At 36.5% G+C, this 17,078-nt stretch overlaps 1 protein-coding gene across 3 annotated transcripts in view; it reads left to right on the top strand.

The window, feature by feature from the left end:
• The window catches only part of PCBD2 (pterin-4 alpha-carbinolamine dehydratase 2), a 50,393-nt gene that overhangs the window by 12,608 nt on the left and 20,707 nt on the right, over positions 1–17,078 (top strand). The window contains exon 3 of one of the 3 annotated variants that reach the window (XM_043989067.1): positions 58–108. The exons of 1 other annotated variant lie outside the window; for it this stretch is intronic. In XM_043989067.1, the coding sequence (XP_043845002.1) occupies positions 58–108 (51 nt within the window). Of the gene's footprint in view, positions 1–57; positions 109–9,982; positions 10,160–17,078 lie in introns of all 3 variants that reach the window. One more of the 3 variants, XM_043989069.1, reaches the window with a different exon arrangement.

Here is a 17,078-nt window from a genome sequence, read left to right as displayed (position 1 = left end):
AAAATAAATATTTGTGCTTTGGCAGATGCTATTATCCCATTTTTTCTTTCCCCCTAGGAAACTGTTGTGGAACATGACACCATCTGTTATCGTATCATTAGTGAAAAGGTAGATTTTTATTATTGTTTTAGTGTATATATTAAATTTTTCATATAGTCCATATAACCAAAATGTGATAGGTGCATAGAACATGTGAGAGACATTATCTGTAACTTCCATAAGTTTGAGAAGTAATATAATTTTAGCTAGAATTTAAGACAAGTCCCATCATTTTCCTGTACTCCTCCACATTCCCTCCAGAACCTCATGGTAAAATTCAGGCTGGTGGATACATTGGTGAACCATTATTCTCTGAAGCTCCAGTGGGACTCTTAGGTACTGTAGGACCCATCTGGAGCTCAGCAGCTGGAGTTTGGTGTATCAGTGTCTATGTCCTCCAGGGAATGGTAGTATTCAGGAAGAAACGAAGGCTAAAAGCATTATCATTTTTATTCATTTTATTCTACCCTGTTTATATACTACTCAAGATGTAGATCTGACGTGTACTTTCAAAAACATATGCATTGGATAGACTTTGGGAAATGTAAAACAGGTGCCAGAAATGCAAATATGAAACCAAACTGCAGTGTGAAATTGTTGTGGTCATTATACTGTTCTTTAATAAAAATGGACTTTTAACTGCATCATTTTTTCTTAGTTGTGTTGTAAATCTTCTGTTTACAGGATTTAGTCTGAGTATTTAGTAGAAGTCCAGCAGTCATGAAGTATAATTTCCTCAGTGGTCTTTGTCTTGCCCTTTTACAGATGGTGTAAAATCAGGTGTGTAAAAAATAAAAAGCAGTTGAGTTGACGTGAAAGATATTTCAGATTTATGCATTGCAGATGATATTGTGTGATTAATGCATTCATTGCTTTTTATTGCTTTTTACAGATAATGCACTTGATGCATGGAAAATTATGTGGGTTAAATCTGTGCCAGGTTTTAGAGACTATGAATATCAACAGATGTTATCATATGAGTACCACAATTATTATAAGATCAAGAAATGTTTATGAAATGCATAGACATAAATTTCATTTATGTAAATTGCTATCTTTAATAAGAAACTTTAGTGTGAATGGTTTAAATTTGTAAGAAATTGTAGATGAGATTAGCTTGGCATAATGCAGTCACAAATTAGTTGCCTTAAATTTAAGTGACAAGAAAAGTAGTACTTGAGTTATATTGCTCAGGCATTGCATTGCTGGTGCTGCATAAGTATGTTTAATGCAAATTATTAATGTTGACCCATTATTTACAGAAAAATCTATTAATAGAGAACTTAAATAAAATTAATTTTTTCCATCCTCTTTTCAGTTCCATTTCAAAGTTGCTCTATTGCACTAGTTCCCCTGCTTTAGCAGAGCTGTAACTGACACTTCTGGTTACGCAGTAGGAGTTTTCCACAAGGTTTTAAGTATGCTTGAATCCAGTTATTTGCTCTTTGACTTATTTCAAAACATTGACATAAAGAACGGGTGATTCAGCAGCAGCATCGGTGGTGAAAGAGATCATCACTGGTTTTCTTTTTTTTCTTTTTTTTTGCAGGGCAGTGGGGGTTAAGAGACTTGCCCAGGGTCACATAGCTAGTAAGTGTCAAGTGTCTGAGGCCGGATTTGAACTCAGGTACTCCTGAATCCAGGGCTGGTGCTTTATCCACTGTGCCACCTAGCCGCCCCATCACTGGTTTTCTTAACATCAGGCCAAAGGGCTGCATTCTTTTCTTTGCTCTAAAGCAGAGACTAGTAGAACTCTTAAGTTCTTTGTTAGGAGGGATTGTTTCATTCTCGGTATTTGTATCCTTACAGTTTAGTAGAGTGCCCAGCATATCGTAGGTGTTTAATAAATGCTTATTGATTGATTGGTTTCATTGCTTATCTTTAGCCCTGTAGTTTTCTGCACTCATAAGAGACTTCTGAAAAACAGCGTGACAGAGAATGAGTACATTTATTTCTTCTACCTTAGCGCTTAGGTATATATGATTGCCTTTGCTTTTCTTGTTCTCCAATAAAAATAAAATACTAGCACTTTTTTCCTCCCCTACAAGGAAATAGTGTTTTGTAAATAGTTTGTTCTTACTGTGTCTTCCTGGGGTAGGTCAGATAGATAAATATTAATCAAGTAGTAAATAAACATTTGTTAAATACCTACTAAGTGCCAAGCACTGAGGAAACTGAACTGGGGAAGCAAAAAGAGGCAAAAGACACCCTCTGCCCTCAAGGAGCTCACTATCTAATGGAAGATACTATAAGCAAACCAATAAGTACAAACAAACTATGTAGAGGATAAATGGGAAATAATTAAAAGAAGAAAGGCAGTAGAATTAAGGAGGGTTTGGATATGCTTCATGTAGAAGATGGGGTTTTAGTTGGAACATAAAAAAAGACAGGGAAGCCAGTAGGTAGAAATAAAGAGGGAGAGCATTCTAGGCATGGAGGATGAGCTGCGACAATGCTCAGAGGTTAGAGATGGGACATCTTGTTCATGGAACTGCAAGGAGTAGATTGTTATTGGATTGAAGAGTACAAGGCAGAAAGTAAGGTGTAAAAAGACTGGAAAGGTAGGAGGAAGCCAGTTTATGAAGGACTTTGAATTCCAAAGAGAGGATTTTGTATTTAGTCTTAAAGGTTCACTGGAGTTTATTGAGTAAGGGTGTGTGTGACATGATCTGAACTTCATTTTAGGAAAATCACTTTAGTGACAAGATGGAAGACAGATTGGAGTAGGGAGAGACTTGAGGTAGGTGGATCATCAACAGGCTATTGTAATATACTATAGTATACTTTAGCAGTCAATTATTTTTAGAAATTGAGAACTTGAGAGAGGGAAACAAAGCCCAGAATTTCTTGGTACCCGCAATAATTGTTATACTGTGTTATAGTGAAACCTATTTGGAAGATCTGCTGTGTCCTAGGACACATTTTGGATCACTTTTCCATGAGTGATCTCCTGCAAAAATAAACTAAGCTGGGGCAGCTAGGTGGTACAGTGGATGGAGCACTGGCCCTAGATTCAGGAGGACCTGAGTTCAAATCCAGCCTCAGACACTTAACACTGGCTGTGTGACCCTAGGCAAGTCACTTAACCCCACTTGCCTCAAAAAAAAATAAACTAGGCTGTATTAATTTAGGAGTTACTCGTGCACTTCTGTTGAGTAATCATAGGTCCTTTGCCCCATTGTTAAAGCAGTCCTATCTAATCAGCAAACATTGTTAACGAATCTCCGTCACCTGGCTGTACTGAGAGCTAGCACAGTTGTATATATAACTGAGCCACTTTGCCACAGTATTTTCAACCTCACTATGCAAATATAATGCCTCCTGAATAAAGTAGGAATGTAGACATGGAGCAGATGCCTAGACCCAATCCATTTAACCCTGGATCCAAAAGCAGCATATTCTTATCACAGCAATCCCCTGTGCTGTTGTCATGTTATGACTAGTGTTGGTGATGGTGACATGAAGAAGTCACATTCACTGTTTTACCTCTTACAAAAGGCTTTCTTCACACTCCTTTTAGGTAAGCAGTACAGATGCTTATGTTACCTTTTACACATGAGGAACCTTAGGCATAGAAATGTGAAATGATGTAGAGTGAGGATTTGAACCAGGGTCTTCTGATACCAGGTCCAGTGTTCAAATGCAAAAACAAATGAAGCTTTGGTTTTTATACTTGTTTTGACTTGATGGACCTGAACTGAGCTTCCCACAAAGTTCTGTTTAGTGACTTGATTTGAACACCTCCAAATGAAGTGTGTGACTTAGCTTCCGGCTTTGAAGGCTGTTGTCAGAGAGACAGGATAGAGGAGAGAGCTGAGAGTAAAGCACTAAGGTAAAAGCAGTTGCCAAAAAAGCATGATATATTCAAGTATGTCCTAAGAATGATCACGAATGAGTTGAAAGGTTAGTGTGGATTGAACTTATCAGGGAAAGTGCCCCAGAGGAGGTAGGACTAGAGCTGGGCTTTGAGACATAAGTAGATTTTGGAGGGCTAGTGTTCCTGACCAGGGAATAGCATAAGCAAAAAATGCATAGGTGAAGACTTAGAGTAGAGAAGCCTGAGGATGGTGAGGAGATCGGCCTGGCTGGAGGGGAGATACTTATTTGGAATTATGGGAGTAAGATTGGATAGGTATAGTGGGGGTATGCAAGAGGTGAGAATTGAGAAACTCTCCTGGTGAACTCGGTCTTTTGGTAAATCTACATTAAATCTCAAATTAAGCATTTCTAAAATGAAGTCCTTCCCATTCCCTATCCAAACTGGTCTCTCTCTGTTTTTCCTGTTTTCATCAGTGTGCTACTGTTCTTCCAAGTCATTCCATTTTGAACTCTCAGGATTCCCTGTTCTCTTTCCTTAGGTAGTTATCAAGTCTGTTCTTGTGCTATCAGTTATTCCTTATGAGAAGATGTGAACTGGTGGGGATCTGGGGCGGGTGGGTATCCAGGTATAAGATTTGGGAGATTGGGATGGGGATCTGAGGAGCATGGGGGCAGAGAACCTGTGTGGGGGGGTGCACATTTTTTTATTGTTAAGTACCATAAAGTGCAAAACTTAGAACAAGTTCATTGATTATGCTTGGGAGGGAAGCCATCAGCCTTGGTGCAACTCTACTATCCTATTTAGTACAAGGCTAGAGGACTCAGGGTATTTTTGCAAAAAATTTTAACCTATGCAGAGTCAAATTCTTTGCAGGTTTTATAGCCAGGAAGACCTCTTAGTGAAGTCTTCCAACTCTTACAAATGTGTCATGCTTAGAAGCTTATTCCAGGTAAGCAAAATTACCTGATACAAACTCCTATCTTTAGATCCTATTAATTGTGGTTATTTTATTTTGCTTCCTTTTTGTTTTTTGTCTCATAGAAGCTCCTTTATGACCCTGACATCCTTTGGCTGATTTCTTCGATATTTGTTTATCTTGAATGTACAGATTAAATAAGTATCTAATGCATTTTGGGGGGAATTATAACAAACTTAACGAAGTATTGCTTTAAAGTCATTCTATATGCAGAACCTGGTTTAGTATGAGTTACACCTGAGCTGAAGCACATCTGTATGGAATTGAGGGACAAGACTTGCAATTTTGTGATTAGAAGTTGAGAATAATGAGGTTTTTGAATTGATCAAATTTACTGTGTCTAGGACATAGAGTAGAGTAAATTCAAGATGTTCATTACAGTATTGTAGTGGGACCAACACTTGAATGTCTGCTTGTGGTTGATTTTCTTGTTCTTCCAAATAAGAAGACCATAACAATAGTTAAGGACATGTTTCATAGCTCCCAAATCTACGTCTATATGAAATGTGGAACTTAAATGAGAACTTTTCAGCACAAATCTCATTTTACCCAAGGGAAATGCTGTTCAAAATCTAGTCCTAAGCTATTTTTCCACCTTTTTCAAAAAAGAGGTAGGCTTTAAAAAGATTTAAGAAAGGGTATATATTCTTTGGAGGGTTTTTTCCTCCCCCCCCCCCCCTCCTTTGGAGGTTTTTATGGAACTATCACCAGGACATCTAGTCTTACGGAACATGAGATGCCATTCAGTAAACTAGACCCTCCCCAAATTAGTAAGTAGTTCCTTCATGACTTGAAAGAGTTAATGTTGAACTCTAAAGTGTTTTCTGCAGTTACTAAAAACTTTATTGGTTTGTTTGGCAGCTTAGAAATAGGTGGCTGTGAAAGAACCTGTTAACCACTGAATATGAGGAAACAGATACAAAGAGAATACTGGATAGCATAGCATCCATGTTCAATTGAATGTCAGTGAATAAGAGACTCTGTTGCATAAACCAAACTATCTCAACTCTGTTTCTCTCTCTTTTTGTAAAGCTGTATGTTTTCACTGAGTTGAACTTTTGTAGTCTCTTAACAACGGCAACAATAATGATACCATTACGTTTGTATAATGTCTTTTACTTTTCAGTTTTCATTTGATAATTTTTTTTTATTGACTTAATAAAGACCTAGAATAAACACCACTCAGTAAAGAACGGCAGAATTATCTTCATGGCCATGTAAAGTAGAAGAGGTAGTAATTTTTATAGTGTTATTTGAAAAATTAAGAGAGAACTTTGTAGAATTGAATTTGCCTACCTTAGAAGAATGAAGGGGCTTTATTGATTTAGTAAATCAAGCCCTATAAATTATCCTAGGAGTCAAGAAAAAAATGTAAATGTGATTAGAAGGCACTAATATCTAAGAGCAGTAACAATGGTATGGAGAACATTTTCATAGAAATTTATCTTAGAAATTTATTTCAGGTAAAGAAGGTTTTTCAACTTAACAAGAGTTTTTTTCATAATAAATTAAATATTTGTAAAACTCCATCACATTTTCACCATTGCCAAATTCTTTCCTTCTTTTGGCATATTCCAATAGGACAGGAACTATGACTTAAAACTAAGATTTTTATCTGTTCTATATTTATATACCTTTTTAAAAAAATAATTTGGGCAGTTTAGAACATGTTATTTTTTTCTATTTATCATTATTTTTGAAATAACAGTAACAAGTGGTTTTCACTGGATATCAAATTTAAATAGTGATAATATGCTGTAATCTCTCTTAAGGTATTTGTCTGGTGAGTCATTTAATGTAAGTTTTCCTTAGGAAATTTTGCCATGATGAATGACCCCAAAGAGCTTTAAAAAACATGACTAATGACACTAAGCTGAGTTGTGGAAGAACTGCTTCTCATTAATGAGTTTGTGCTGTATCATTCTCAGTAATTGTTGCGTCTTGGTTCGGAGCACAGTACAGTATCTAATATTGTGGTATGCTTATGAATCCCCACAATGCTTTCTTTTTAAGTCTTAGTACATCACTTTTTTCCCCTGCATTGATCAAAGGTTGGAAAACTTGTTTTATATGTGTAGCCAGGGTATTTCATAGCTGTCTTACATTCTTAATCTTTTGGCTATTTGGTTGAAATATATCCACGCCTCTTAAATATTGAAAACATAATATCCTTTAAACTACAACTGCAGAGTTAAAATGAATTTTATGTGAAATATTCAGTTGTGGACCACATCTTCAGCTTTTTATATGCCACAGTGGTCTTGTTTTTTCCTTTCCATTGTCTGATAGTGAGGTCATTTTCAGTCCTCTGAGAAATTCTATTCCCAGCCAGATGCGGCCCATATATTAAAAATAGCACCTGTGGCTAATATCACAGCAGCTTACCATAAATTTACATGGTAACTAGGATTATATCTGTCATGACTGCTAAAAAATGTCTAGATTTAATTTGATTTCCAGTATTGTAGAAGCTATCCAACATTTTGCTTCATAACTATATTTTAAAAGTTAAAAATCACTCCATTGTTAAGTTTTATAGCACTCCTAGTGCCCATTAAGTTGATTTGTTCAATGGAGGTCAGAGTAAAGCAACTTGGCTACATTAAGATCGGAAACCAACCCATTTGTGACAAATTTAGTCCTCGAGTGTGAATCTTCTCAACGTCTCTGCACTGATTGGATTCAGGTGTAGCTTATGTCAGTAGCATTTAACCTCAAAAGAATGAGCAACATGATTTGCTTGTTATAAATTATAAAGTATTTTGCGTTTGCTTGTTTTAATGTAACTGTTGACTATGTTGACCTGTGCCTGACTGCTATACTCTGCCTGAAAGAATTGATTTTAAAGTCTAGGCTAGGCTGGTAGGTGCTTTCTCTCTCCCCTCCCCCCTTTTTATATGGTCCTTACAAAAATTGCTTCATTTCCCATTATCCTTTGAGTCATCTCCCACATGTTATGATTTGTGCACCTGCATAGTTATAAAATTATTTTGGGGTGTCATTTTATCATATTATTCACTAACTTCCTAGCATTTATGAATATAATAAGTGATTCACTGTAAATCAAAATAATTTAACAGGGGTTGGATTATGAATTCCTACAGTATCTACCAGTTTGACATGAGTTGTTGCTAGAAACTGGTAGTAAATTTCCATGCCATGAGAAAATTAATTCAGAGTCCAGAAGTGAATTTGAAGTGCTAGCTCAAATACCTGGAAATTTAACATTTTTTTCAACATACATTATTGATTAACATGTTCTTTAATTTGTACTTTTAATTGACTTAGCAACAATCTTATTTCTGAGTTGGGAAGTTTTAAGGTCAAGTTTTGGCATAGCAGTCAGGACATATTCCAGCTGCCTGGAACTAGATCTGTAAGTGTATGTTAACCTTTTTTAGGTAGGGACACAAAGAGGGAGGCAAGTTCTTTCCTGTTGATTTTTCAAATGGAAGTTTACAAGATCTTTTTAACATCCCTAAGGAAGAATAACTGTGAAGACACAAGGGGATATGTGTCCATTAGTACATATTATACTTAACTGTGGTAGCAGTGGTCATAATGATTTAAAATGGAAGAAATATTAAATTCACATTGCAAATTCTATGTATCTAGTATGCTGTCAGATAATAATGAACATAATACTCTTGGGAGTTAGAGAATATTGTCTATGACAAATTTAAAGTCATAAAATAGTAATGTCTTATACTTTAATAGAAAGATCTTATACTCTTGACCAATAATGAATTTAGATATTTCTATCTTTACTTGCTTACTAGTGATATGAGAACTAGATGAGTGAGATGTATGTTGAGCTCCTTGAAGGAAATACACACAAGGAATACCAAGTATCCTGTGATTTCAGTAACTTCTTCGAGGTCTTGATGGAGAAAGATATAGAATATATCCCTGGACTCTAGTCCCTTGTAACAGCTTCAGGAGATGCAATGTTGGGGAAATTCAAGTTCTCCTCTGAAAACATTTGAGTACTTTGATTTCTCCATAGGAAAAATAGAGTCAGAACTTCCTTAACTTGCTTCCATTGAAAGTGAAATATGATTAGGACTTTCCTGAGAATGGCATAACAGTGTAGTTACATACTAATGAAGAATCGTGAATTCAAGGAAATAGACTTTCAAAAAGGAAAAGAAATTATATGCTTGCTTCTGTTCTTCACTACATAGATTTATTTTGGATCCAAGTTACATTACAAAAGGGCCCAGAAATGATCTTTTGTGAAGTCAGCATTTGTAAAAACAACGATTAGAACGATACATTTGTCAATATATAACTATAACTATAACTTGTTTTAGAAAATCTGTTAGTTTTCAGAGTGGCAGAGTTTTCCACATTTGTGCTCAGAACTGAAATGCTTAAATAATACTTGGAGTGAAACACAAAATAGATTGGTATTATGAACCATTAATTAATGCTATTTTAACTTGGGTTTTCTATATGTATACAGATAGACAAGGTTATATGAGTTGGGCCTTTTGTAATAACATCATCCTATATTAGGGGAGGCAAAAAACATTATTAGACCTTTATTTTAAGCTACTTAATTAGCTTAAATTGAACTTGGTATAATTATTTTTCCATTTTTAATATTTGAGTGATTTGCACAGTTACCAACCTTTTAAAGCATCTAGAACTACTTTTATGAGGGAGAAAGAAAGTATCCATCTGCAGGTTTTGATTGCTGTGATTCACTTTTGGATAAGCATGTTTCAAAAGAATTGTGACTTTTTTTTTAGATAATAGGTTATGACTTCCTCTTTATCTGCTTGGATGAATAAATGATTTCAGAGGTAAATTTCTTTGAAAAAAGAACAAAAAACCTCACCACATTGTATTTTAATTTTTTTCAAAGCAACAAAACCATATCCTAAATATTTTCTGATGTGATATTTTGTGTCTGTAATTAAGAATGAGCTAGTTGGCAAAAGTTGGGGAAAAGAAAAGCAAAAGATTACAATGGACCTATTTAAAAATTAACCATTACTTGCCAAAAGCCCATCAGAGCCACATAGCGGACATCCGTTAATCCAGTGGTTAGCTGTTTCAGGCTTTAATGCACACTGTTTTACACGTTAACGGGTTTGAAGTTCCAGGCCAGAGCTGACCTTTCACATCTGCTCCTTTCACAGTAGGAATCTCCACTTACTGCATCCTGTCAGAATGGATTAGAGTGAGAAAGCACAGGACTCACTTTGGCTGCAATTTAGTTTTTGATCAGAATTATTTCTTTCACAAACAATCACATTTGCTAAAATGTTACATCTGCTATGAAAACCACTGGCAGTTCCTCAGTTTATCAGTATGATGTGAGTATAATTTTCATTTGTTTTTCATAAAATGGCAAACCAGCTTATGTTTTTTTGTGATGTATGTGTGTATATATGTGTATTAGTTTCTGTCTTTCATTTCTTTGTAGTTTCTGTCTTTCATTTCTTTGGGTTTGGAAGGAAATTTGCTTATATCTTTAAATTAACATGAAGCTGACTGAAGACTTTTGGGGATTTGAGTGAAATTGTTTTTGTTGTAGAACACAATTGTTCATTTGGGAGCCAAGATTCCAATATTATTTCCAAAAATTGTTAGTAGTGCTTTGGTGTTTTCTCACACAAGGAAATGTTTTTGCTTTCTGGGTGTGTGTATAGTTTGCATTTGTTGAACTTTATTCTCTGTATATCAGTTTTAGTGCACTCTCCTGTCTAATGATATAGACATCTTTCTCTATTCTGTTGCACATCACCAAAGCCATCGCTATGTCTTGAGATATTTAGGTTAGAGAAGGCTTTAGAAGCTTAGTCTCTTACTTCTTTTGAAAAGGAATTGCTCTAGCAAGTGATGGTAGAAGAATAGACATTTATTGAAATAATTTCTTTAGTGAGAAGCTGTAATATGGCATACTGGATAGAAGGCTGGCCTCCTGTGAAGATCTGGGTTCAAGTTCTGCCTTTGATACATGCTGGCTGTGTGACAATGGACACTTTTTTTTTAGCTTCTTATTGCCCCAGGTAACTCTTTAAATCAATGTTAGAGGTAAGTAGATAACCTAATTTTGTCCAGGCAATTTCTACTCCGAGAGTTTCCTGTAATACTGATGAAATCATAAGACACTTTCCATTTGGTCACTAGGTGGCGCTGTGGGCAGGGAGTCCGGCCTGGAGCCCAGAAAACTTGAGTTCAGATTCTAACTGACATGCACTACCTGAGTGACCCTGCGCAAGTCACTTAACACTGTTTGCCTCTATTTCTTCAATTGTAAAATGAGCTGGAGAGGGAAAGGGCAAACCACTGCAGTATTTTTGCCAAGAAAACCCCAACTTTAGTCATGAAAAGTCACATGTGACTGAAAGGACTGAATAACAACAGCAGTTGTATTTGATGGATGTTGAGATACCTTCCAACTGTGGAAGAACCCATTCTGTCATCATTCTTCCTTTCATGGCATAGGGTCCGTTTGGGGTGCTCTGAGGCTGTGCTCACAGAAAGTGAGCTCTGGCAGGAGAGGGTGAGTAACTTGCCTCCACAACTCAATTTGGAGTCTTATTCATCTCCAGTGGATTGGCTATCAGGGGGTACGTTTTTCTATCCTTTAGCTAGATAAATTAGCAGAGGCAGAATCAGGCCTAGAAAATGGCTTGCCCAAAGTCATGCAAAATATTTGTCCTTTCTAAGAAAAGATGTTTTTGAGATATGCCATAAATTTGGTCAATCCCAGAGAAGTTGTGCTATACTAGAAAGAGAATATGTGCTCTGTTCCTAATATTAAACAAATTAAGTTTGCTTTTTACTATCGATAGAATATTCTGGGTTTAGGTCAGTAGAGAGGTCATTCTGAATGAACTAAATCATCATTGCTGCTAGCCTAGCATGTACATAGGAGGTTTTAGGCTGTGTCTCCACAAGGTGGATTTTGCCAAGTGGGGCTATAGGGTTTTGCACAAGATTTTGATAGCATCTTCATGTCATTCCATAAGATTTAGCATCCTGCACAGAATTCCCCAGAGCTGCTAGAGTATCTGGACACATTTGCAGTATAGTAGAAAGAGAGAGAGAAACGTTTTGTTAGTGAAGCCTCTCCTTGGGATCAGGTACCTTGTACTAGAACTTTGCTATAGTAGAACCTCAGGTGGGCAGAGTTAAGAAATAAGGAAAAAAACAAACCCCAAAAGATGTTTGAATTGATTTGTGCTTTGAAATACTCATGATAGACCTTACATTCCAGAGAGTGACTAGATCTTTGCCAGTCCTGTAAAGGAGTTAGGCTAGATAGGGGGTATGGTCCTGTGATAGCAAGGTAGGAAAATTGAAGCACAGAGAGGGGAGATGATTGGCTTGTGGTTACATTCCAAGATGCTCGCATGACCAGGACGAGAAAGAAATCTAGTCTTGACTTTCTACTACAGTGAATGTTCCATTGAACTGTGTTGCTGGTCCTTCAGACATAAGCAAGCTCTTTGAGGCTTTTATTACAGTATTTCTACTGTTTTTCTTTGGTGGCTAGAACATTTATTTTAACTGGTCCAATTATCATTGTTCTTTGCACAGCAGAGTTTATTATTTTAAGTGACTGATTGCTTTAACAGGTGCTCAGCAAGTGAGGGCTTCATTGTATTATTTAATGTTTTAGTTGGATGAAAAAATGCATTAAAAAAAATAAAACCAGGATTTTTGTTTGATGCAGCACCTCTAAGTTATAACCATTTCCACTGCCATTTTTATCCATGAGGTTCTTTACTAGAATATGTTGGGTTAAAGGAATCAGACTGCTATAAGGGAGAAACCTTATATTTTTACAACTTTCTCTTTCTTTTGCTTCATTTAACAATTGTGTAAAAGTTACTAAAACAGAAATAAGAATTTTGGGTAGTTTATTTAGCTTTTAGAGGAAGGAAGCAAATGATAAGATTGCAGTTCTATATCAGGAATTATTGCTATTAAAAAATATTTCCTGGGTTTTTCCTAGGCATATAACCTTTTTTCCCCCCTGCCATCTAGTAGTTGAGAATTGATGTTTAAAATGATGACCTTGAAGTGCTATATGATCCTCAGTCTGTAAAGTCACTTATTTCATTTGAGCAATGAAGCAAAGATTTTTACTGATGGATTTTTTTTTTTTGCTGGGCAATTGGGGTTAAGTGACTTGCCCAGGGTCACACAGCTAGTAAGTGTTAAGTGTCTGAGGTCAGATTTGAACTGAGGTCCTCCTGAATCCAGGGCCGGTGCTCTATCCACTGCGCCACCTAGCTGGCTCCTACTGATGGATTTTAAAAAAGATTTCCAGTGATAAAGTTTGAAACAGAGTTGTCTTCTTAATCCTCTGGTAGCCAGAACATTCAGTTTACTAGAACTGCCTTAGTCCTAGAGCATTTCACTTTATTGAGATTTTGCTGAACTTATTTTTTACTTTGGGGAACTATATATTATGATTGAAAATGTATATTATTTAGGAATGAAGGTGATGTAAAAACAAAAGCTAGTAATATGTAGTTAAAGGAAAAAGTATAGGGTAGATACATGGTAGCTCAAAAACATGTATTTGTAGAACAGGCTTCTATCCCTTCAATTAAAAAAAAAGTTTTCTTGTTGAATGAATATAGTTTAAGTCTACCAAGGGAGCTAGATATTTATTTCATAGTAATCTTATGATGAATTCTTTTGTAAAGTGAATGATAACAACCTAATTCCTTTTTTTGGTAAGTCTTAAGTTTTCATATCTTAGGTTTGCTGAAGGTAGGATATTCCTCTTGTGTGATCCAAGTTAATAAATCAGAAAAAGAAGTTGAGTGATTCAGAGAAGGTCAATGCTTAGTGACAAATACTTGACAGATGATATTGCTGTTTAATGGAAGAAGGTGTGTCATTAGATGGCCCTACCCATGATGCTTAGTGTAACACATGATGATGTAAGCTCTCTTGACTTTAAAGCAGCATAAGTTGATTTTGAAGTGGTCCTAGAAATCTGAGAACTTGTTTGAGGTGTATAAAATGTGTTGAAATAAATTTGTAACTTAGGTCTCACTCTGAACAGAAAAAGTTTTTTAGGGAAAAAAAGCACTCCACCCCAAACCAAAACTTATTCACATCAACAGTTTGGAAATTCACCAGATTTTATTGCAGATTCCCATAGGCTTTCAGCATCAGTTTTCTACTACCATATGGATGGTATGTTATTAAGTATAAGCTATGAAATCTCATTTTAATGTTAGTTTCCTGCTTTTGAAAAGATGCTTCACAATGCATTTTTATACAATTCAATTTCTAAAAAAACCAGCTTGTGACAGAAATAGGAACATTTACTATTGAGATTCCTGTACAGATCCCTTCTAAGAGCCAGAAGGACCACTGATAATGTTGGCCTTGGTTTTGCTCATTCAGGAAGGGTCATTGGAACTGTGTGGGGATATTGCAGTAGACTTCAAAGTGGACTGTCCTGTGTAACAGATGGCTCTTGTTGGAGATCTGTGCCAGGTAGTCCCTCACATTCATTAAGTTGTGATTTAGTAATCCTGCTCTCTTCAGGGCAGAAATCTTACTTATTTTACACAGGTCTTTATGGGTAAAATAATTAGATATATTGGCCTGTGTAAGCAAACTGATAAATTTGTAATAAAGTGTATCAGACCGTTTACTTGGCAGGGACAGAACAGCTTGGGAAAGCAGAGCAGTTTCCAATGGAGCATGCAGAGCTTTGAAAATTCTCAGCCACAGCAGAAAGTAGGATTTCAAATCACCCTTAAACAATTGTTTGTTTTCCTGTTCCCAACCAAGTTTATAAAAATTTGGTCAGACAAGCATTTTGTTTTGATTTGAAATATTTTTAGTGAATTGTTATCTGCTGAATGCACATATGGTTCTGAACTTTCATCTTACTGTGATTTATTTTTTTATTTGAAGGCTGGATCCTGGAAGTACAGGGGCTTCTCACAGACCCAGTCCCATTACTGATTTGCACAGGAAGATATACTTGCTCTCTTTCTGACCTGGGCTCATTTGCTCCTCCTTAGGCAGTCAGGTGGCCCATATCCTCCTCCTGGGGGGCTCAGTCTAGTGATGCCAGACTTAGTGTGGACATGCAATCCCCATAGTCCACTGCAATTCAGACCTCCTGAACTTGAGAGCCCTGCCAGTCTTAGCCTCCCTGTAGCTGCGGTTACAGGTGTGGGCCACCACTTGCAGGCAGGCACTCTTGTATCTTTAAACCCTTTTCTTACTCCCCCGAAAAAGGCCCTGCTCTTCCCCCCAGGTTTTCTGTATTCAGATAGGGTAAAGTAAGGTATTTTGGGCATAGAGAAGCTTAAGCGTCTACTGTGCGCAAGGCACTGGGAATAAAAGGACAAAGATGAAGCACTCTCTACCTTCAAGGAGCTTACTGTCCATCTGGGATAACACAGCTTGTACACTAGGAAGTAGATACAAAGTAATACAACGTAATTTCAAGAAGCTGAGAGTGCTAATAACTGGGGTGGAGGATGGTTAAGAAAGTCTTGGAGCAGGCAGCTAGGTGGCGCAGTGGATAAAGCACTGGCCCTGGGGTCAGGAGTACCTGAGTTCAAATCCGGCCTCAGACACTTAACACTTACTAGCTGTGTGACCCTGGGCAAGTCACTTAACCCCAATTGCCTTACTAAAAAAAAACCCAAAACAAAACAACAACAACAAAAAAAGAAAGTCTTGGAGTAGGAGGTGAGTCTTGAGCTGAGTTTTGCAGGGAAGCTAGGTATTCTAACAAGGGGAGGTGAGGAGGGAGGGCATTTCAGATATTTTAGAATTGTGTCTATGATGTTCCAGGAAACAACCCCTGCCCTTGTAGACAGGGAAAAGCCAGCAGACAATTTGAGAGAGAGGGAGAGAGAGAGAGAGAGAGAGAGAGAGAGAGAGAGAGAGAGAGAGAGGAGAGAGGAGAGAGGAGCCATAGAAAATGGGCTTTCACAGTGAAAATGCCAACTACTTGCCTATGCATTATCCCAACTCATACTGTTTCATTTTGAGTATTCAGCTTGGTTAATCAGATCATTACTGATATTGAGGGCACAATTGCCTCCCTCCTTATGAACATGAAAACATCCATGACTGAGGCATTTACAAAATCTGGCTCATTGTGTGTAAGGCTCTATAATTTGTTTTAAAGAATTACTTTTTTAGCAACATCAAAAAATGTGTAGTTTATAAAAACTGCACCTGGTCCCGATTGTCTGGGATGAGTCCATATTTGCATCACTGCAAATGATTTTGAAGATGGAATTCTTGGGTTGTTTTCTGTCTCCTGGAGCCCTTGACATTGTACCGCTACCTGTGTGTGCAAACTTCCTGACATTAGAAAGGCTCTGCCTTCAACTGAAATGTAGGTTGGCTGCATTTATTTTTCATGTTCCTAAAATTAGGAAATGATATGACAATAAACAGAAATGCCCTCAGTGAAGAGAGAAGGGAAACTGTTGTTTATCTGGTCAGGTGGTTTAGATTAGCAGTGATGCTGTTCTGTATTATGTTACTTTAAATCATTGTGTCCCAACAGGACATAAATTATGAAGATTGTTACAGTATGTTTCATCCTATGTAAGATCAACAAATTGGAATAATTTTTATAGGAAAATCACAGTGCTTTTGGCAAGGTTACTGAAGAATTTATTTTTACTTGAGTGCCTCTTATGTTATTTCTTAATATCTAAAATACTATTTATATAATATATAAAATATAAACTTTAAAAGAAAAAGGGCAATAATTCTTTTCAGCAATTACTTTAAGTGGCAAAGTACTTCAAATATATCAGTGTTTGTGTGCTTTTTCTGTCAAAATGTTTTAGATAGAGCCAGTACTGTTAGTTTCCTTGCTGATAGAACTGTAAACAAGCATTGCAGTTCTTGTGTGAAGAGATGTAGCCTTGCTTCATCAAGCAGATTTTCTGATAGACATAACCTATTCTAGGGAATTTATTATTCCAGTATGGATACTAAGAGAAGCTTATTTTAGGTGAGAAGTAGATAAAGAGAAGCAGGGCTTTTCTAATTCGCATAAATTTAATTTGTTGTTTGATTTTTCTCAATGAGCTATTTTGAATTATGATAATACTGGATTAACAGCAGCAATTAAAATGATTTTTGTATTTTGCAACTTAGACCAGAGGTGTTATGTTGTTTTGGGAAAAAGTGTTCCCATGCATGTATTTTATTTTTAAGTAGTCTTCATTTCATTGCAGTTTTCCCACTGGTCAATATAGACTTTATGTATTT

The sequence above is a fragment of the Dromiciops gliroides genome, chromosome 2, assembly GCF_019393635.1.
Source record: "Dromiciops gliroides isolate mDroGli1 chromosome 2, mDroGli1.pri, whole genome shotgun sequence".
Classification (NCBI taxonomy): Eukaryota; Metazoa; Chordata; class Mammalia; order Microbiotheria; family Microbiotheriidae; genus Dromiciops; species Dromiciops gliroides.
The sequence above is the reverse complement of the archived record's forward strand: the minus strand, read 5'-3'. Positions and strand labels throughout refer to the sequence as shown.